Source organism: Zootoca vivipara, chromosome 1, assembly GCF_963506605.1.
Source record: "Zootoca vivipara chromosome 1, rZooViv1.1, whole genome shotgun sequence".
Lineage (NCBI taxonomy): Eukaryota > Metazoa > Chordata > Lepidosauria > Squamata > Lacertidae > Zootoca > Zootoca vivipara.
The window spans coordinates 30,245,745-30,268,408 of record NC_083276.1 but is presented as its reverse complement, the minus strand read 5'-3'; the positions used below and the strand labels follow the sequence as shown (position 1 = coordinate 30,268,408).

General features: G+C 44.7%; 1 protein-coding gene across 2 annotated transcripts; it reads left to right on the top strand.

Moving 5' to 3' along the window:
- Nucleotides 1-1,645: 1,645 nt before the first annotated feature.
- Nucleotides 1,646-20,641, top strand: DLST (dihydrolipoamide S-succinyltransferase). 2 transcript variants are annotated; one of them, XM_035108478.2, is made up of 15 exons: nucleotides 1,646-1,784; nucleotides 6,974-7,007; nucleotides 8,328-8,376; nucleotides 8,869-8,924; nucleotides 9,906-9,980; nucleotides 10,278-10,333; nucleotides 11,284-11,395; nucleotides 12,125-12,277; nucleotides 12,548-12,624; nucleotides 13,155-13,252; nucleotides 15,465-15,595; nucleotides 16,076-16,149; nucleotides 16,787-16,870; nucleotides 17,743-17,910; nucleotides 19,370-20,641. In XM_035108478.2, exons 1-15 carry the CDS (start codon nucleotides 1,710-1,712, stop codon nucleotides 19,502-19,504), a joined length of 1,377 nt encoding a protein of 458 aa, XP_034964369.1. In that variant the 5' UTR covers nucleotides 1,646-1,709; the 3' UTR covers nucleotides 19,505-20,641. The 2 variants fall into 2 exon arrangements, with proteins under 2 accessions (XP_034964369.1, XP_034964361.1); XM_035108470.2 differs by having other exon boundaries at nucleotides 1,652-1,784; nucleotides 6,971-7,007.
- The last annotated feature ends 2,023 nt before the right edge of the window (nucleotides 20,642-22,664 follow it).

Here is a 22,664-nt window from a genome sequence, read left to right as displayed (position 1 = left end):
ACAGCTTTGACCTGAACCCCCCCAAAAGGGGGTAGATCACTCCCAGTTTTTAACTCTGTGAGTAGATCAGAGTCTCTTGGGAGGTGGCCACCCCTGATTTACAGTATACAGATGCAGGAGGAGGGGCAGGCTGGAACACCTGTGCTTTTTATAAACATCACTGTGTCTGTCAAAGCTACAGCCCCCCCTTTCTTATTCACTTCCTTTTAGCCTTGCAGAGCCACCTTAGTCAAATTGAATCCTCTGCACCCTCATTAAATCGTCAATAGAACTCTTAATGTGATTCCTGAATGCTCATTAACAACTCCCACTCAAGAACAATAGGGTGAATTGGTCAGCTATCGAAACTTGCCTGGGGATATCTGCTCCATTGTCTTAACTGCTTAACTTCTGATAGTCACTTTGCTTTATTTATTTGATGTGTTTTTGTTACAGCTGTGTGTCCCCCCCCCCCAGCAAGCGGAGACTTAGCTGCTCTTGCTAAAGCAAAGCCCTTCCCACTTCAGTTTTTGGAGGGGAAAAGTGCTGGTTATGGTCTGTAAAATACATTAATTTTTTGCTTCTAGGGGGGGGCAGCTGCCCCCTCCTGCCCCCCTGCCTACGCCCATGCTGCTGGAGGTCAGAAATGTGGATGCCACAAAGCCTGTCCTGAGCTCCCCCTGAACAAGCCTCCTATCTGTCCTGTCCTCAGTGCCATTCCAGTAAGCTTTTGCGTGTGAAGCAAGGCACCAACTTGTCCTTCACCTCGGGCTGCAAAACTTATTGAGCCAACCTTGGCGGAAAGACAGCACTTATCCTGTCTCGCTTATGAGTTCGCAGGCATTGGGCTGCCCACCGTTGGAAACAGGAGGCTGGATGGATCCTGGATCTTACATCCAGTAAAATACTGTAATTGCTGCGTTTACAGCGTGCTTGTGCATTAAATCATGCTGCAAAGAAAGGACAATGACTTAGATCCAAAAATAAGGAAGGTCGTGGCAGGAAAGTTACCGCCCTTTCCTTCCTTTCAACAGCCGCCCACGCGGACTTCGAAACAGACGGGGGTGCGTGCGGCGGGGGTTTATGGAGGAAGCGGCCCAAATTGGCCTCGGAGTCCAGTATGATTAACTTAGCGAAGTTCTCAGAAGGAAAGAATCCCTGTCCAGTTCTGCCCCCTGCAGCCCCACTTCCCAGAGGACATCCCTCGTTGTTCGAGGGCTCGCCTCTGCAAATGTTTTGGGGGGGTCGCACACGACTGGAATACAGTATGAAGGTCTGGAGCCCACAGAGATAGAAAAATGCGCTGATAGAGTGACAACTTGCTTAATGAATAGGGATTCTCCTGGAGCTATATACATATATTCTACAGTTAGAAATATATTTTTTGGGTGTGTGTTTTGCTGCCCATTTGCTTCATTTGCGCTACGACCGGCAGAGGCTAAGAACGGCCTTTGAAATCGACTCGGACGCTGGACGCCGCGTGCTCCTCTTCACTCTTGTAGGGTCTATGCCGGCTGCCGCTATCCTCGCCCTCAGAGCCGTTCCACTCCGCGACTTCTCCTCGCCTCGTCCTCCCTTTGTGCTCCGGGGAGCCGCGATTGGTACAGCCCGTCGCGCCCTGCCCCTTCCTCGAGCCGCGGTTGGTCGATTCCAAACTGCATCCGGCCTTCGCCGGGCCTGCTTCCGGTGTGCGCCCTGTGGCTCTTCCTGCCGCCGCCTCCGCCTCCGCGATGCTGCTTCTTTCTCTGGCCCGGGCTCGCTGTCTCAACCGGGCGCTTGGGCGCTCGTTCTGCGCCGCTCGGCAGGTACCGCCTCCCGCAGGGAAAGACGGAGGGGCAGGTCGTGGGCTGGGGCTGCCGTGAACGTGCTGACGGGCACCAAGGGCAACGGGGGGACGCGGGACGGCGAAGCGGGGGAGGCCGCGGTCGTGTCCGGGGGAAATGCTGCCTTGCCCTGCTCTGCCTCGCCCCGCCCCGCTGCCTCTTGCCCGTGGCTAACGGAAGGCCCCGAAGGGGCTGCTGGAGGCGAGCGGGGAGCGGCTCTTATCTCGGGGCGCCTCCCGCTGCCTCCCGGCCCTGGCCGTTTGCAGGGCGAGGCGAGGTCAGGCATGGAACTGAACGGCGGCCGTCGGGCACCTCAGAGCCCAAGGCCGGCAGGGGATCCTGCCGGGCGTGAAGGTGGCTCTGAAGGTTGAAGCGCAGCGTGACAGCTTGTCGACCCCTAATATAACGCGTGTCTCTTGTGTCTCTGCATCGGCGGGTGTCGTCCCCCTGCAGTCGCCTACGTGGTAACGGCGAAGGTTTGTTTAGCAGGTGTGACTCCAGTTGACCTCGCACCGGGGATGACTGCAAACGATGCCCCCCCCCGCCCTGCCCGGAAGCAGGGGTCACTTGCTTCAATGCCGCACAGCGCATTTGTCTTGTCTAGTCGGAACGTTTATGCATGACGGGATCCTCGTTAATGATCGTCAGTGGCTTTGGGTGTTGCAAATAATTGCCTTGTCCCCCAGGTTTTACTTGTATGGTAACGGGCCGCCAAGATAAAGTGCCACTGGCTCATCACCAGTTGGCATGGCACAATATATCTGTTTTGCAGCAATTATCTGGCGACATCCTAATTAACTGTAATTAACATTCAGCTATCACTGTTTCCCCTTTTCTTGTGTATTACTATATTCGGGGTGGATAGATTTGAGCAATTTTTTCGTGAGAAACAGTAACAAAAAGTAAATTACCCTTTGGGGGCATGGCAAGTAGGAGCAATCCTAACCAAGCAGGCACACTGGCATATTTCCAGTGTAAATTAACCTGCATCATAATTGCTCTTGGCTCGATCATTTTCTGCCCTTCCATTGACTCGTATGGGGTGGATTTTAGTCACACCTGCAATTTTGGTGGTGTAGGTACACTGAACCCTATACAGGATCAGTGACTGAAGGGAATTAGGATGCAATGTTTGCCCCTCTTCCTGACCTTGACATGCCCTTTTTTGGCCTCAACAGTGGTGTAACTTCTGCCGACTTAACTAACACTTTCGGCTAACGTAAGTAGATATGCCAGAGTAAGTCCTTCATGTCAGCTCATTTGGACAGCAGGGAGGGAGTGTTGGGGAATATGCCACATCGTAACCTACTCTATCCAGTATATCTGTGAGTTAGGATTGTACAGTCAGTCTGACTGAAAGCATTTGACTTTGAAACACAGTTAACTAAAAGGCCAGTGGGAGAACTTGAGTAAAAGATGGAGATATGGGTCAAGGAAGGCTGTTGTAGTTACAGTATGTCAAATAAGGAAGAACAAAGGCACTTGAAAGGTCAGGTGTGAGTGGTGGGGTTAAAGGAAAGAAGAACTGAAGCAATGGACAAATTTGGCATTGTTGTAAAAACGAAAGGCAGGAATATAAGATGAATTCAAAATTATTGATTTGAATGATGGGAAGTTTGGATTCAGTATATGTCCAGTTGAGAAGAAATGTATGGGAATTGTTTTTGCAAGATGAATACTTCATTCTAGAGAAGAACTGTGAGGGTGCTGAATTAGTGACTACCTTGCTATTGAATCTTTTGGCGAGAGGAGCAGCAAAATGTATCAGAAAGCTGCCTACACCTAGAAGGAACAGCTGAAAGGATTAGCTGAACATGGAAGGTCTTAAAAATTTGTGGACAAAACATTCTCAGAAAGAGAGAGTATACAGAGCTTTCAAGGTAGCAGAATAAATGGAGAACTTGCTGTGCAGTAAATTGGGGAGGAAGTAGCTGAGAAGGAAAAGACACAAAGTCTTAATTCACAATAATCAGGTTATTATAGCATAACACAACAGTCCTGTTGGATCAGAACAGAGTCCCATCTAGTCCATCATCCTGTTTTCACATTGGCCATCCTGATTCCTATGGGAAGTCTGTAATCAGCCATAAGTGCAACAGTACTCACAAAGAATTGTAAAATATGCCGACAACCAGTGTCATTGAACTATTTCAGCAGAGTTCAGCTTTTTCCTGCTAAGGTTTTTAGGGCATCTCCACTTTCACTGTCACTATACAGAGAGAAGTGTCCCACACTAGTTCTATCCCACCACGTTTCCAATGTGCCCATCATATCTATGTTCTCCCTCCCAGGGAATGGGTCCCTTTTCCCAGAGTAATTCTCTTAACTATTCTCTGTGATAGCAGAATAGCTGTGTGTACAACACAGTTACCCTGCCCTTGAAGGCCTTGCCCACCAACATCACTTCATTCCCTACGTTAGCTACTTTGGCCTTGAACAATCATATTCCCTGAGACCCAGGAGCTCATCAAAAGATTTAGTTTAGTTCCTGGGAATGAGGATTTCTTTCAGGAATGGACAGTGTGCAGATTAAGTGGGGATTGAGGTGAGGATAGGAGTAGATTTTTTAAAAAGAACTGAACCAAAAACTCAACATTTAGCATGGAGTGAATAGGTTTAGGGGACAAGCTCAGTGTTTCATTAAAATGCACCTGTTGCCCCCATTTTAAGGACCCCTGTAAGATCAGCCAGCTAGAACATGACATTACTTTACTGCCCCTGAACCAGGCATCTTTACTTTTGCAATATCTATAGAAAGAAACACATATGGCATCTGAACAACAAACAGAACAATGGCCTATGTTGTATTTTCCTCATTCACATTCTAATCTGTCTCCTTGCTAATCATGTATGCAACTTACTACTTTCTAGACTTTGCTTCATCTAGGGCCAGAAAACTTCTTTTTCTCTTAAAACGATATTTCAAGTGAGAAATAAAAAGAACTGACATATATACACACAAGCATTGCTACGGAATTTGTGTATCCTAAGGGTGGGTGGATGTGTCTGTCATGTTGCATAGAGTAATCATAGCCTTTGATTCAGAACGCTACCGGTATGTAATCTTTGAAGTTAGGTGTTTGGAGTAAAAATTACATGGATAACAACAGGGTCTAAGATTGATCAGAACCTCGCCAATTAGATTTGCGTCACCATATCCACCCCCTCAAACAAACATTTAAGAAGTGTTTTAATGTGTGAATAGCAGTGCAGTCATGTTCATTTTGTTTCTTCTATGATTTGTTGGGATGATATGATGTGATATTAAATGATGTTTGTTACTCCTGGTGTGAGTAGAGTTCTTTGGTAGAATATACAGTGGTAACTCGGGTTACAGACGCTTCAGGTTACAGGCGCTTCAGGTTGCGGACTCCACTAACCCAGAAATAGTACCTCGGGTTAAGAACTTTGCTTCAGGATGAGAACAGAATTCGCGTGGTGTCGGTGCGGCGTCAGCGGGAGGCCCCATTAGCTAAAGTGGTACCTCAGGTTAAGAACAGTTTCAGGTTAAGAACGGACCTCCGGAACGAATTAAGTTCTTAACCCGAGGTACCACAGTAATATATATCACAAGTTTTTGTTACAGCCAAGTGTATTACTTCATGAATTCTTCCAATCTCATTTTTACTACATTTTATAAAATTTATAACAAGACTGGGAAGCCATATAACATGAAGCTTCAGTTCCATCAAGGAGTTCTGGTTGGTATACTGAGAAGGATAGAGTACCGTAGTAGCCACTACTATTCATTCTCCTTGTGCTGTGCACTGCTTGTTTTATACAACAAAATGTTCCATATTTCATGTTGTAAAATAACTGGGCTGTGACTTTTCTGAACCTAGGAATCTGTGCTCTGCAATCAGGATAATACTGAAAAAAATGAACCGAGTGTAATAGCCAGAAGCTAAAATCATTAGTTGAAAATGAGTTACCAATAATCTTTTAACCTTTACAAATTATGTAGCTCACTAGAATAGGAATTTCTACCTCATTACAGTTAATCATGCTACTGTGCACAAGGAGCTTTAACTAGTCAGTATATGTCCTCTCAGCAATCTTTTGAAGTAAGTTATGATTATTTCCATTTTACTGACATGGGATTGATGCTGTTCGTGGATAAACAAGGATTTGAACTCAAGCTTTCCACCTTATCACACTCAGTGGGTGATATCCAGCTATGTCATGCACAGAATAGACCCATTTAAATCAATTGACAAGATTTCAGTGGATCTACTTGTTTGACTAGCATTGGCTATCATCCTTCCCCCCCCCCCCCCATTACATCCCATTGTTTGTACAGGCTTACCTGATGAAATCAAAAGATGAAATAAAAAGCCAGATGCAATGCTCATCTTAATTAAACCATTAGGCTTCATAGTAATTCAAATGGGAAGACTATGCATATTAATTGCCTGTAATCACAAGTTTGATCCTATTACCCCATTTTGCAATATGTAGCTGTCTTACCTCAATATTTAGCCATCATATTATATAAGGGAGAGACATACAAGGTTTCAAATACCTTTCCCTCTTGCTCATTAAAGTTGCAACCCTGTACAGTCGTACCTTGGGTTGCGAACAACTCGGGTTACGAACTGCGCAAACCTGGAAGTATTTTTGCCCCGCCCGCGCGCAAAATGGCGTTTTCGGGTTACGAACTGCGACCCGGAACAGATTGCGTTCGTAACCCGAGGTACCACTGTACACATTTACATGGGAATAAGTCCCATTGAACTTGAACTAAGTAGGTGTGTAGGATTGCATTGAAGGCCATGCATTTTGTGAACATAAAGGAGAAGAGCAAACAAGCAAAAAAAATTGATCTCCTGTATTAAACTTTATGGGTGCCTTTTTCCTGTGGATGAAAAATAATTGAAAGTGTAAGGCATTTGTTGAGATTCCTGCATTGCAGGGGGTTGGACGGGATGAACCCTGTGGCCACTTTCAGCTCTACAGTTCTGTTACTAACTTGGGGCTACTTTCTCTGACAAACTAGGGTAGTCACACCTTGCTGATGAGAAGAGGTGTCATTATAGCCTACTGAATCTGCATACAGTATATTTATTCTCTACTTTGGAATGTAGAATAGTGTGGAAAGGTGACTCTGCCTTGAGTTACTCGTGACTCTTATTTTTTTGTATTGGTGATTGTAAAATCTTTCTCTTCAGCAGGGGACCTGTCCACAGCGGAAACATTCGCTCTCTGGTGAGTTGTATTATTATTATTATTATTATTATTATTATTTGGTGTTAATATCTTGTATGCTTCATAATCACTGTGACAAGGGGAACCTAATGAAAGCCTGGTTAAAAACTATAGTACATTCATACTTTTTTCTTTAAAGCCACAAGTGGTTTTAAAAGTAGTTAAAGATTAAAGAAAGTGAGAAATGAATTCCATGTTTCCCTACAATATGTTAAAACAAGCTGTGTAGCATAAATGACCAGCTCACTCAACCAACAGATTTGTGTACAAATTAGAATACAGTATTTGAAAATGACCATGATGCAGAGTCAGCATAACCACCAATGAACTCCATTTTTAAACCTTCCTTGGCAGCTCTCACATTAAAGGATAGATTAATGATTCCCGTTTCCTGCCCAGATACTCAGGATGTGTAGGTGGATGACCACAGTATTTTTAATCTACACCAATTTGATAAGTTTGAAAAAGTAAAGATGCATTTCCCATTCACTTTAGTGGGTTTGTGCAGAAGGAATTCTGTATAAATTATGCTCAAAATGCATAATTTCGAACATATTTTAGAGAACTGTAGGTTGCCTTGCAAGAGATCTTAGAGGTGATTTTGGCTCAGATAATAAGATGATCCCAAGCGCCCAAACATGTTGAAACTCACATCAGAATAAGTTACCCCATATTTCTTTACAGGGAGAATTCCTAAGATGGATCCAATAGGTATTTGGAGTCTTGCTCATGAGGATTATTCTGGAAAAAAGACTCATGAGATAGCCCATCCTGGCATAACCTGACACTGTATAAATTATTTCAGGAACACTGAAATTAATTGGAATTAATTGAGCACTTCCCCCCAAAATGGCCCCTTTTAGAAATCGTGTTGTAAACATTTTTGTTCTTTATCAAAAAAGGGAAGGGGCACAGGGTATGCAAAATTTTCTAAACATTTCTCCCCAGATGCAGATGAATTGAATGATTCTGGATGTTGTGGTGATGGAGGAAATACTACAAAATAAAGTAAATGAATGCAGAGATATTGTGTTAAGTGTCTTTTCCATTTCTTGATAGATATTAATCGTGACCACCTCGCTAGCCAACACTTAGCTTTTGGATACTGGGGCTGCTATTAATCCTTTATAAAAACAGATAAAGGACTAGGTTGTTGAGTACTAGGATAATGGTGTGGAGACTTATACATGCCAATGATAATTGACAGCTGCTATTTTTACCTTTATAACATTTATTAAACAAATGTGTCTTAGTACACGTTTCTGTTATAAGCGATGTAATGCAAACAGATTTCTAATTGAAGTGCTTTCTGCTTTACAGGTGTCTCTCGATGCCAGGGGTTAGCTTACGCCAACAGCAGGAAGCATTTGTAAGTATTCAACTGTATATAAATGTAGATAGTCAATATGTTGTGACTATTTGCATGGATGGAGAGTAGCTGCTGCAACCCCAGTTCCTAGTTACACTATTGTCAGAGAGGGGTAGCTGCATTCTCTGTGTCCAAAATATCCCAGACCAGAACAATCCACATTCTGCACCAAGAGTAGAAGAATTCTTGAACTATATGAATTACCTGATTTGAATCGATTTATATATTTGCATAATTTGCATAATTTGTTCTTGGGGGGGGAGGGGAGAAAAGCTAGGTAGCATCCCAGAAATATGATCTTCCTTGATTGTTGAATGCCTCAAAATAGACTCCCTTGGGTGCTGTGCAGAATGTCATCGGCCCCGATGAGCATGTTAATTGTCAGGGCTGCTGATTGACAACCCAGTCAAGTAAGGCCAACAGATGCAAAATCTGTACTGCTTCTATGCTTCTTGCTGGCCTTTAGTTGATCTTTTGTTTCTTGCTCTCCAGGGTAAATGGCTCCCGTGTGTTCACTCTCCGTTATTTCAGAACCACCACAGTGTGCAGTAAGTACCTGGGGGGGGGGGGCTGCAGCTGGGGGGGGCTGCTCTGCCTGCACATTCCCTTCCAACCTTGTTCCCCAACCAGTTCTTAGTCTAAACTAAGGAGTACAAAATGCAGGAATACAAAGTAATAGACTGGAATTGTGTTTTTTCTTCGTTTGTCATATCACAGGTGGTTGTGATGTAGTGTAGGTTGGACTCTGGTATATTATGTCCCTTTCTGGTCGCTCCCCCCCCCCCAAAAAAAGAGTTTCAGTTTAAGCACAATTAACATGTCACCTGTGTAAAGGATGCTCTGCAAAATAATATAAACTTTAAAAAAGCCTGTTCTCTGTCCTGAGAAGCTTATGATTTATGTTTCAACAGTTTGGGAAATAATGGAGAGACAAGAGTAAGCATATAAATGTGTCCTGAATCTATTGCAGAATGACCCCAATGTTCTACTTTTATGGAAGAGGGAGAACATTCTACCTGAAGAGGCAGATTTTAAGGAGAAAAGAGAGATGGCACTGCTCTGGTTTCCACATAACGCTAAACCACAACTTATTAAACTATAACTTAGCCTTAGGTGTGAGTCCAGCCCAGCAGCTTCTGTGGTTTACTGCCAACAAATAACAGCCTAAAGCCATTGTTTGTCATTGGCTTACAAACCTTGGTTTATTTCAATTAAGTTTAGTGTGCTGTGTGAACCCAGCTCCCTTCCTTAACCATGGTTTGCTTGACCACCCCACCCCGAATGCTCATCAAAGACACAAGGCAAGAGCAGCTGGGAAACAAATCAAACTTCAGAGAAGAAAACCATGGTTTGTTCGATCATCTGTGGGACAACAAACCTTGGCTTGCATTTGAATAGGTCAGTGTTCTCGGAGGTATTTCTAGATATAAGAGGTTTCTAATAATGCCGTTTGTCCATAGACATTCCAGAATCTAAAATGACTGAATGTGAAGGCTTTTACTACATGCAGATATGCATTTCTTCTACAGGGGAAGAAGTTGTTACAGTGAACACACCAGCATTTGCAGAATCAGTCACAGAGGGAGATGTCAGGTGGGAGAAAGGTAACGGGCAGCTTTTTTGTCTTCTATGGTTTTCTTGGTCCCTACACTAAAGTCGTAATTGGTGAAAGGAGCTCTGGACACACTTATTCGATGGGTGAAAATTGACCAAACTAATTAAAGATTGAAAGGTCAATGTAAGTCCTCTATGAGGTATGTAATGTCCAGACCCTTATTATGATCTTGCAAGTCCTCCGGCATACATGTAAGAATTGAGACTCTCTGTGAGGCATTGATGTGAGCTTTAAGAAAATGAGCTTTAAGAGTTCCCTTACTTAGGGTGGTTCTTTTCATTTTTAGCTGTGGGTGACACAGTAGGAGAAGATGAAGTGGTATGTGAGATTGAAACAGACAAGGTAAATGCCCTATTTTTCTTGTATAATTAGAAACGGCAGATGATGTATTCAGTTATGCGTGGTGTGCGGAAAACAGAGAAAATGCCAATTATAGGAAACAGGATGCCAGACTAGATAGGCCTTTTGGTCTGATTCAGCAATGTTGCTCTTATGGGGTAGTTTCTTGATGCTCTCCAGAGAGGAGGTGGGTAAGTTAAAGTCAACAGAAGATCACGAAACCTCTTCTAGCTTTTGACTAGAAAAACCTGCTTGTTTTCAACTATGCCTGCTGGGAGCTTGCATGTCCTCCACCATTCTCAGATTGAGAGTGAATCAGTTTTTATACAGTGGTACCTCGGTTTGCAAACGCAATCCGTTCGCGGAGGTGTGCGCTCGCCGAAGGCATACTTCTGCGCATGCGCAAAGCGCCAATAGAGCACGCATCACTTCTGTGCATGCGCAAGCTGCACAGGTCGCATCTGCGCAGCCGACGCCATGGAATCCAGATGTAAACATTTCCAGGTCTGCGGCGTTTATAAACAGAGGTTTTTGTAAACCGAGGTAGTCGTAAACCGAGGTTCCACTGTATTGGAGAGGGAGAGGTTTATTTATTTATTTTTAATTTATATTTATTGAAAGGTTTTTTTGATACAAAAGGAGAGGGAGAGGTTTATTAGTGAATGCCGTACCACTGACTTCCTTTGGGGGGGGGGGGTCTGAACTTAACAAGCAGTACAATTGAGACAAATAAATAACTGTACTGTTCCATCTTGTGATGAAATGCATTTCCAGTGAAATGTGTATACCCCCAAGATGTGATATCTCCATGACGCTATGTTTCTTTGCATGATTTCTGCAGAAAGGCCAATCCCATTCATGTATGATTCATTCTTCTTCAAGGGATATTCCCATTTGCTTAACATATTCCCTTTTTATGATTAGGGGAGAGCTCATTTGTGTTTTATCTGCAGACGTCTGTGCAGGTTCCAGCTCCTGTAGCTGGCATAATTGAAGCACTTCTAGTTCCTGATGGGGGGAAAGTGGAAGGAGGTACACCTTTGTTTAAACTCAGGAAAACTGGAGGTAAGCTGGGACCAGCCATATCTGTTTCTTACACTGTCACAGCTGTGACAATGATGGGCTTTGCTGCAAAAATAAAAAATTGATATCTGAATGCTGTAACTGGACTGAATTGTCCAAATTCAACTTGTCTTGCAAAATTTTATGGGCAATGTGTAAAAATATAAGGGTTTGTGATTTATTGAAAGATAGATAGAAAGAAGCAGGTTCTTTGAGGAGGGATGGAATGTGGGAACAGGTGATTCATTTGCAGTTACTACATTTGTGCCCATTGAAGCACCACATTGGGTACCCTTGCTCTAGACTCTTGCCAGTCAGACCTTAGTAAATGTTAGTCCTGAGAACATGGCCTCAGATGCTAATCTCAAAGCCTCAAGCAAATTAGTGTGGGTATACACAATCCTAGATACAACCTGGTGGCAAACCATTTTAAGGCTTTAAAGGTCACCATCAGCACTTTCAGTTAGTTTCCAAACTCAGCTTTTAAAAGAACTTAATCTATGGAACTTGCTGTTTCCTGAGCCTGCTGCCTCTGTGCATAGCTATACCATTTCACAAGTTTATTTTCTGGGTGCTAGCAGCCAATGAGACAAATGAGCACCGTCTTGTTATATTAATATAGGCTCCTGACTCAAAGATACTGAAAGAGCCTGCTTGGATGGTCTGTGGAAAAAATGCACCTCTTGGATTCTATCTGCCTGTGCAACTGCCTTTCTCATTTTTTCTGTTTAGCTGCACCTGCCAAGGCCAAACCAGCAGCAGCCCCTACACCAGAACCGGCAGCGCCTCCTCCTCCTGCAGCAGCACCTGCCCCTGCAGCACAAATTCCCACTACGATGCCTCCAGTGCCCCCTGTGTCATCACTCCCTATGGATGCTAAACCAGGTGAGACCAAGACCATCTCTAATCCCCCTTAACCAACCTCCTTCCACCTGCATAAGCAGGGAGCTTTCCGAACTGGAGATTGCAGAACTGTCCACAGAAGAGTGTTAAAGAATGTCCGTCTTGCTATCCAGCATGCAATAGGTATCATCTCCCAAATGAGTATTTCATCTCTACTTCAGATAGCCTTCATGTTCATCCGTTGCTTGCCAGAACATAAACCTTCTTCTCTCAGTCCCTTGACACATTCCCCCCCCCCCCATTTTCTTTCAGTTTCTGCAGTAAAGCCAGTTGCAGCTGCTCCTGTGGTGGAACCTGGGGTCAGCAAAGGAGCCAGAGTGGAGCAAAGGGTAATTTGAAACTTCTTGCACTTATGGGGCAGTGGATGAGGGTTATTGAGGCCGAGTGGAGACCATTCTTTTGCCTGAAAAACCTCCAGAGCCTCCTGAGATGCAGTGGTCAAGTTGTGTTGTACGATTCTGTGAGCAGTGGCTGAATACAGCAAAATTTTTAGCTCATGAGCACTGCCTTTCCTACTTGTGTTATTCCTGGTAGTGATAGTCAACAGTGTGAATCCTTGTCAACATCAGTTTGCAAAACTACCTTTCCCCCATTACAGTCAAACCTCGGTTGTCAAACATAATCTGTTCCGGAAGCTCGTTTGGCTTCCAAAATGTTCAACAACCAAGGCGTAGCTTCTGATTGGTTGCAGGAGCTTCCTGCACTCAAGCGGAAGCCGCATCGGATGTTCAGGTTCCGAAAAACGTTCGGAAATCAGAGCATTTACTTCTGAGTTTTTGGTGTTTGGGAGCCGAAACATTCCAAAACGGAGGCGCTTGGGATCTGAGGTTTGTCTGTGCCTCTTTTTGTTCCACTTCAGGTGAAAATGAACAGGATGCGTCTACGCATTGCTCAGCGCCTAAAAGAGGCTCAGAATACATGTGCCATGCTAACCACCTTCAATGAAATTGATATGAGGTAAGGACCATATCTTCAGTATGTGCAGGTAAGCCAAGATCTTTCCATGTTGCACTAAGAACAGGAACTTTGGCTTACTGGTGTGCATTGTTTTGAGTGTTTTGTCCTGGGATGAAGCGGTTTTAGCCAGCTCCTTGGTTGTATAGAGTTGAGGCTATTTCTAAGCAGGGACTCAGCTGTGCAACCGGCCGAAAGGCAGGTCCTGGAGCTCTCGCCCAGCCTTAGCATCTCTCCTTGGCAGTTGGAGAACCAACTGTGTTCCATGAAATTCGTTTGGGGGCTGAACACTAATGGATTTGGGGAGGGGGAAGCTTATGTTTCAGTGCATTAAGGAAAATGGTTCCCAAATCAAATTGCTCTATGAAATCCTATCCTGCTTCTTAAGACAAAACACGTAAATATTTGGTGCTTGGAATAATAAGGTTGACAAAATAATCTTGATTGGAGAGGAAATGCTGCAACTTACCTCCTTTTAGAGGCTAATGGAGGTGTCGCTTTACTCTGGCCTTGGGCTCTTGTTGCAGCCAGTAATCTTCTTTGGATTGATTGCCCCCCACCCCCCACTCCCGTCTGCATGCCATGCAGTCGACTTGCAAGGGCTTAGGCCAAGGCCTTTTGCCTCCCCACTGGGTGTCAGTGTCTGCTGTAAAGGCTTCTCATGATGGCTTCCTCCCCTCAAACCCTTGTGTCTTGGGAGGCAGTAATGTCTTTGGATGGTAATCCTAGCACTAAACTAGATTAGGCAAAGGAAAACAAACAGTCGAAACCCAAAGGGGCACTTGTACTTGCTAAAAACTGCCTCTCTAAAGCCGTATTGTCTGGGAGGGGGAAGATGAAGGTTATTACTTCAATGGCTGCCTAGAATTGTCAAGACAAAGCTATTCTGTTCAATTTGGGTGGCTGGCTTCTGTTCCAGTAAGCGAATGATAGTAATCACTACTTTCTGTACTCTGATTAATGGCATTTTAGAGTCATTGCATCAGAGATCCTCCAAAGTACATAGCCCCAAACTCATGTGCTTGTCTTTTTAAGTGTGGCCAAAGGAATTGGAGACATGGTTTACTTTTTAGATCGTCATAAACAAAATGACGGTCAAATTCTGTGAGGATGGATGGAGCCTGTTGAAGGCACAAGGTCCCCCCCTCATTTCCCATTATGCTTATTTTGAAGTTTGCTTTCACTGTGTCAATATCGAACCCAAGAGACCTATATAACCCGTCTACTCTGGCTTTGTGGAGCTCTCCAAGGTCTTGGGAAGAGGTATTCTGTACTCTCGTTGGCCAAACATGGCCTATTGGAAGCCTTCAAACAAGATATGGGCATTCTGCCCCTTTATGATCACTGTTGTTGTTTAGTCGTTTAGTCGTGTCCGACTCTTCGTGACCCCATGATCACTAGGAACTGGTATTAAGAGGCATACTGCTTGCTGTTACTGGAAGTAGTAGATAGCTGTCATGGTTAGCAGCCACCAGTAGTTTTATCTTCCATGTCTCATCCTCTTTTAAAGCTATCAGGGTTAGTGGTCCTCACTGACATCTTGCAAGTGTGAAGTCCATAGTTTTGCTACGTGCACTGTGAAGAAGTTCCTCCTTCTAAATCTCCCAACATGTTAGTTTCATTGTATGACCCCCATAGCTCTAGTGCAGCAGTGAAGAAACTATAACCAACAGGCAAATCTAACATTTTATTCCTCTTTGACCAGGTGTGTTGTGGTGGTCCCCATAATTTAAATAGCTATAGGAATTTTAAAGCGTTCAGCTGCCTGAAAGCTCATCGTCACATGGGGATACTTTGAACAGCCATATGCATTTTAGGATAGTATGCAGTAGCTTGTTTTGGTGACACTCTGAGGGTAATATTAGTAATGGTTGTAAAGTAATTGGGAGAGGCTGTTGTAAACTTTGGGGAGGGAGAGAAAATATTAGTAATTTTTCCAGTCCTGAGAGTTTTCTCAGAGATCAGCCAGTCTATACTGCAGTGAAACTCTTTGGTGAAACTCTGATAACATTTCTTTTTAATAATAATAATAATAATAATAATAATAATAATAATAATAATAATAATAATAAATTGCAAGCCACTTTTGAAATAAGGATTGAGCCACAAAGTAACTATGGTCAGGAATGTGTTGCAGATCTGGTGCTTAAGTAGATACAGGAAGCAAGAACTTTCCTTTTCCTAGTAGTAAATGTTCTTGTGGTGGCTTTTTCAGTAACATCCAGGAAATGAGAGCCCGGCACAGGGACACCTTCCTGAAGAAGCACAATATGAAACTTGGCTTTATGTCTGCCTTCGTGAAAGCTGCAGCCTTTGCCTTGCAAGAGCAGCCTGTTGTAAATGGAGGTGAGAACAATGGGGCAGTGTTTCTGAGATGCCTGAGTGTCGTGAGCAAGCCTCTGTGGAAGGTAGTATTATCAGACCTCATGATGGAAAAGCAACTGTGTTGTGACAAACCCTTTCTTAGCAAAAGGATATTCACTTGGGCAGAAGTTTGTCTATGGAAAGAAATTGCATACCCAACTCCTGCTGTTTCTTACCTTATCCATGCTTCTGTGTAAATGAGACAAGCCTGCCTATTCCTCCAAACAAAGAGGACTTGAAGGAAAAGAAAAGGTCAGGTCACTTGCTCCTTGCAAGGTGGTGACTGGTGGAAACCTCGTGTTTCCTTTACACTTGGCAGATCAGCTTACTCTCCATTACTAATTTTTAGTGAATGGAAGGAAGAGATAGACGAAATCAATAAAGCTTGATTTTTGCTCCTGATTAGAGCCTTGACTGTTGATGCTGCTGTATGTAATAGCCTCCTTTTCTTTCTCCATCTAGTGATAGACGATACTACCAAAGAGATAGTGTACAGGGAATATGTGGATATCAGTGTTGCAGTGGCGACTCCTAGGGTATGTATTGTGGGGACATGCATCTGGCTGATGCATGGGACATCATTTGGTTTGGTGTTCAGCTGTAAGAAATGAAAATTCAGAGACAAGCTTCTTGGCCTTGTCTAATCCTACAGCAGGGGAGGGTGCTTGTTCTTGTCCAAACCTCCAGGGTGGCATGGGGGATCAGCCATAGGCCTAGTGAGATACAGAGGGCATCAAATGTGACTGGGGAGGGGGTAGAAGAAGTAAGTCCCTCAATCCTGTTTTAGATACACCCATAGGCGTCAGCTCCTAAGGGCAGTGGTGGAGAGCAGGCGCGCTCCCCCCCCAGTGACGTGGCGCACGTTCTGGGGGTGGGGCAGGCGTTTTGGGGCAGGCGGGCAGCCGCGATGGCGCCCCTGGGATCACGGCGCCCCGCCCCCACTGCCCCTATCTTCCTACGCCCCTGCCTAAGGGCCAAGGCTGTTCCACCCCCTCAATGTTCAGAGGGTGTTTGGCTCTGCTCCCTAGCTCCTTGTGATGTCGGGCTGCCTCAATCAGAGAAGATGGTACCTCTGGATACACACCTCTGTCCAATGATGGCTTGCTCTATATTTGGCTCTTGCTGTCATGTTATGTATGTTGTGTTTGACTCAGAGATCTTTGTTTCTTTCAGGGTCTTGTGGTCCCTGTAATCAGAAATGTAGACACAATGAACTTTGCTGATATTGAGCGAGCAATCAATGAGTTGGGGGAAAAGGTAATGTTTCGAGTGTAAAGGGTTCTCAAGGGTGAAAATCAGACACACCTTTCTTAAGGGGAATCAGAAGGGGAACGGCCCAGATATATCTCTATCATTTGGTGCTCTGTGATACATCACCTGAAAACACTGGGCCGTTCTGACTAACAGCTGTTGATCGACAAATTTTCTGGAGGACAAATCTAACTTTTTAACAAGCGATCTAAGCTAGTAGCCATCTCCATATCTGGTTGCAGTTCAAGAAAAAACATATTGTTTATGGTAAATTTGCAAATAACATGAAACAGGCTAGATTCAAGTTTGTCAACAGTAATGGGAAGGGTGTTCTCAAAGAAGCATGATTTATTATTGTGGAGAGAGATGGGAACTCATCCTGCTGTGCACTTTATATGGTGGCAGAGTGAGGATAGTCCCAATGCATTGGAACCAAGTGTACCTGTATTCCTTTTTTGTACACCGATAAATAATATGTTGGATAGTGCTGTGGCAAAATAGGAACGATGCAAATTAATTTATTCTTATCCTTAGAACTGCCATGTGTTGAAAAGGGCACATTCTGTTACAGTCTTAAGCTACCCCAGCAAAAACCTATCTATTGCTCTCTCTGTCTTGTGCTTTGATCATTCTGAATTTGATAGCACCCTCAACCTTGAAGATATGTATATGAACTTCAAAGGACTCCCGCTGTAACCTCAATGTTTTCACTAGTCGTTGGGGATTCTCAAATAACTTTTTGCCTTTGCTTAGTGTGGGGAGCTTTCTGAGGTGTTCAAATGCTAGTGATCCTGAGAGCTGGGGAGCAGCACCCCATCTTCTCCATTACCATCTTAAGCAATTTTTAAAGTTTGTATTTCCTTCCCCCCTCGTTTCAGGCCCGCAAGAATGAGCTTGCCATTGAGGATATGGATGGCGGTACATTCACCATCAGTAACGGCGGTGTATTTGGATCCCTGTTTGGGACACCCATCATCAACCCCCCTCAGTCTGCTATCTTGGGCATGCATGGCATCTTTGACAGGCCTGTTGCTGTTGGAGGCAAAGTATGTACTGTATGGAAGGTTAAGGGGCTTAATTGGACTTTTAAATGTTACCTTAGCCACTGGCAAGCCACTTTTCTGTGACTGGCTCCTGCACAGTTAAGATGACATGTAAATGACCAGGCTAGGTAGACAAGTCATTATTATTATTATTATTATTATTATTATTATTATTATTATTATTATGCCCATTCTGGGGACTTCCAGAAAAATATAAAAACACAATAAAACATCAAATATTTAAAAACTTCCCTATACAGGGCTGCCTTCAGGCGTCACATAGTTGCTTCTGTCCCTTGACATTGATGGGAGGGTGTTCCGCAGTGCAGGTGCCACTACTGAGAAGGCCCTCTGCTTGTTTCTGTGTAACTTAACTTCTCGCAGTGAGGGAAATGCCAGAAGACCCATTGTCTAGGCTGAATGATGGGGTGGAGATGCTGCTTCAGGTATAAAGCCTACCCATGCTGAAGCAAAGCATCCTCCATAGAATTGTGGAGTTGGAAGGGACCCTGGGGGTCATCTAGTCCAGTGTTTCTCAACCTTTTTTGGGCCACGGCACACTTGTTCCGTGAAAAAAATCACGAGGCACACCACCATTAAAAAAGTTAAAAAAATTAACTCTGTGCCGCCCTATATTATAATTATGACTGTAAGAAACACTTGCCAAATATTGCTTTCCGGCGGGTCAGCGTTGTGTATTGGCGGCCGCCAGGCTCGTTTGCACTGAGCTTTGGGAAAGAGGAGGAGAAATATTGCTTTCCGGCGGGTCAGTCTTGTGTATTGGCGGCCGCCAGGCACGTGACAATGCAAATCGCCCTTCTCGTCGCTGCACGTCGCGGCACACCAGCCAGCATCTCGCGGCACACTAGTGTGCCGCGGAACAGCGGTTGAGAAACGCTGATCTAGTCCACCCTCCCTGCATTGCAGGAATATGCTGCTGCCCCATACAGGGATTGAACCTGCAGCCTTGGCATTATCAACGCCACACTCTAACCAACTGTCCAGTCTGATGATGGAGGAGAAGGAATTGGATCAGGCTTAACTAGGAGCCCTGACAAGTGCAGCAGAAAAGGACCAACTGGAAGTTTTGACTGCTGTAAAACTATTCTGAGAAGATAGGGGAGTATTCTGGGTTCAAATTAAGAGGGTGAATGTGCGGGGGAAAGGTTTGCAGAGTTTGTGTCAAATTATTAAGCATAGCTGCCAAGCTTTCACTTTTCTCGCGAGGAAGCCTATTCAGCATAAGGGAATTTCCCTTTAAAAAAGGGAGAACTTGGCAGCTATGTTATTAAGACATAAGAAAACTCCAGCTTGGGGGTATCCCAAACAGGTTTCACTTTCTTGGTTATGCAGGGCAAATGTTACAAAGCTAAAAATGTAACTTGCTTAGGCTTTGAGGTACAGCGCTAAGTTGACTACAAAAGAAAATGTTCAGCTTATCAGTCTCCTTTATCTTCCTTAGGTTGAGGTGCGCCCAATGATGTTTGTGGCCCTGACGTATGACCACCGGTTGATTGATGGCAGAGAGGCAGTGACTTTCCTGCGCAAGATCAAGGCTGTGGTGGAAGATCCTCGTGTGCTGCTGCTTGACCTGTAAAGAGCAGCAGCCCCCACCTGCCCCATCCAGTAGAGCAAGGACACAGCAGCAGCAGCAGCAGCAGCAGATGGAACAGAGGACATTCAGGAATCAGCAGGGCTTCATTCCAGTCATCTCCTCCCCCTAGTGGCAGGAGGTGCTTTGAAAGGAATCCCCCCCCCCGGGTGCCACCCACCTTTCCTGCCTCTTCCAAAGATGGTTCATTTTCTTCCCAGGCCAGACAAGCAGGTGTCATTACCTATTCAGATGTAACCTACCATTTCCCCTCTTCTTGCTCCAGACATAGCCTCATCTCTTTCTCTTGATCTTATGGGAACAGAAGCTGCCTGCTGTTTAGCTAGAGCTTCCCTCCCGAGCAGCTCTTGCACAGAAATTCAGCTTTAATTCAGTATCATCGCGGCAGCTGTCGGAGGGGAAAGGCTGGTCTCTGCTCCACTTGAAGGCTCTAGATCTTTGGAACAGCGAAACTAGCCTGAGGCCCTCTAGGGTGATTCAATTGCTGTGCCTGATCTTACATGCCTCCAGTAACAGAGAGTAAATCTGCACTCCAGCCACCTTGTGGGTTTTTTGACCTTAATGGGATGAGGCACTCCCAGGGGTTACTGCCTCCCCAGCCAATATCTAGATCCTCTCCTAGTAGTGAGGGGCAGTTCTAAGGATTGTTTTCAGGGACCTTCCTCTGCCTCATCCCTTCACAAGCAAGAAAGTGGCAGTAGCAGCTCTCCCCCTCTCCCACTTGGAAGTTGGTTCTTTCGTTCTAAGCCTCTGGTAGGGCAGAATGGGTGTCCCATCTCGCTGTCAGTTCCAGTTCAAGTTGACTGGCTGCTGGGGATTAGGGGGAGATGGCAACCTTCGGTGGCTGTCCTACGTTCCATCTAATCCTCATTGAATGGTTTTATCGTGACTGCAATGGTATGGTAATGTAGGTTGGGACTAGGTTGTCTTGTGTGGCATGTATCCTAGCCTAAGGCTTGCTGGTTCATGGGGACATATCCTTAGTACAATAGCGTGCACATATATTGTTGAGTGAGAGGGTTGCTAGTGCCTGCAGGGTTTATTACTCTTGTTCGCCGCACAGAACTTGTAATTAAAGTATTTAACATGACAGATTTTAAACAAAATAAAACAAGGAAATTATGTGTGTTTATGAATGGGAGAAATGAAATACAGTGGGATGACACTTAGGGTAAGACGTTGTGTTTATAAGCAACTGAGGAACACTTTCAAAGGAACAGAACCTGAACTGAGTTTGCCCAAGTTTTTCTGAGTTTAGTATAAAAGGTAAAGGTACCCCTGACCATTAGGTCCAGTCGCGGACGACTCTGGGCTTGCGGCGGTCATCTTGCTCTATAGGCCGAGGGAGCCGGTGTTGGTCTGCAGACTGTTTTTCCGGGTCATGTGGCCAGCATGACTAAGCTGCTTCTGGCAAACCAGAGCAGCGCACAGAAACACCATTTACCTTCCTGCCGGAGCGGTACCTATTTATCTACTTGCACTTGATGTGCTTTCGAACTGCTAGGTGGGCAGGAGTTGGGACCGAACAACAGGAGCTCACCCTGTCGCGGGGATTTGAAACGCCGACCTTCTGATTGGCAAGCCCTAGGCTCTGTGGGTTAGACCACAGCGCCACCCACGTATAGATGGCGTAAATTAGATAACTCACTTCTGGGTAGCAGAACTGTCAGTGTATGTGATCTGCCTCATTCTAGTAGATCACTTCAGATGTAATGCCAAATCACGGGGGCTATGTGAACAATGATTGTCTTGACATGATTCCCCCCCACCCCCAGTCCAGTCACTATTAAATAAAAAGCCATAGCTTGATGTTACAACCAAGGCAATAAAACTATAGTTTGCCCACAACCCTAGTTCAGACTGATTTGTCATCTTGGTTTGCAAGCAAACGATAGTTTGCCTGGTTTAGATGTGACAGTAAACTATGACTTCAAGCTCTGCATCTGTTGGGAAGATTTTGGAGTATGCCTGCATTAGATGTTTTAAATGTTATGCTGTCCCCTTGATGGATTTTGCTAGCCATAAACAGGAAAGAGATTGGGATCTTTGAAGGCAGATCTGTCATTGTTATATTTTATGTAGCAGGGAAAGACTACTTGTTCCCCACCCCTTCAAGGCAAAATGGCTTCATACAACTCAAAACACAAATACAGTTTTATTGGTTTTTTAGTCAAGTCCCCCAACCAAAAACAGTTCTTTTTAAAAAAATAAATAAATGGGAGAGACAAAGGAAGATGTCTGGAGGTGCTATGGTACCCACAAGTGTCATGTTCCTAAACAAAAAGCAGTGTGGGCTGGTCCTTCTCAGCTCCTCTCCCCACAGTTTGAATGCTCTCCAGATTGGCTTGAGGTGCTGCAGTTGGCAATATGGTCACGGGGAGCTAATGCATAATATTTTTCTACTCTTGAAACATTAGATTGAAGCACAGCTGCAGTGGTGTATAGGTACCTAAAAAGCTTGATTTAAACCAAAGTAATCGTTAGCTCTGTGACTTCTATTGTGTTGGCTGGTGTTTGATGTACTTTCTGTCATGCCTCTGCACCTGCTCTCAAGTTTTAATGGGACAGAACTAGAAAAGACTTTATTAGTCAAAAGCATCTCATAGGAGGAAGAGAGCAAACTGTAGTTTGTAGAGGTACCTGGAGGTCTTGAGCATCCCAAGGAAATTAAATAATGTAGGTTCTCATGTAGGTCGTCCTATCAATTTGGGTACCCTTTCTCGCCTGCAACAGGTGACTAGCACTGGTAGCAACAGGGAAAGTAGTCTTACAGTCAGCTTCTCTGTACAAAGGACTGTGAATCAGGCCCACTTTACCAAAACTAATCACCATCCATAGCAGACTTAGTAATCTCAAGCAGTTGTCCTGCGAGAAGTATATACAACTAGCTGGCCCTGCCACACGTTGCCGTGGCTAATCCCTGTGACTGCCGCCACCCTGTGTATCCTGCCCCCTCCTCCCCCGGATTTTCCCTGATTCCCCCCAACCTGTCCCGTCCCATGACGTCGTATCACACCCCCTCTCCCCCCCCCAGTCATCCCTGTGACTGGCCCCACTGTGTCCTGACCTATCCCGTTTCCTCCTCCCCCCCAACCCCCCACCCAGGCGAGTCAGTACCTCCATTCGGCCTAGTCTGTAAAGGCTT

What these genes read in the sequence shown, in the direction of transcription:
- DLST (XM_035108470.2), top strand. Translation starts at nt 1,710, where the DNA reads ATGCTGCTTCTTTCTCTGGCCCGGGCTCGCTGTCTCAACCGGGCGCTT. An exon ending in CGTTCTGCGCCGCTCGGCAG is followed by an intron (nt 1,785 to 6,970) that starts GTACCGCCTCCC and finishes CTTTCTCTTCAG; the next exon opens with CAGGGGACCTGTCCACAGCG. An exon ending in TAAACTCAGGAAAACTGGAG is followed by an intron (nt 11,396 to 12,124) that starts GTAAGCTGGGAC and finishes TTTTCTGTTTAG; the next exon opens with CTGCACCTGCCAAGGCCAAA.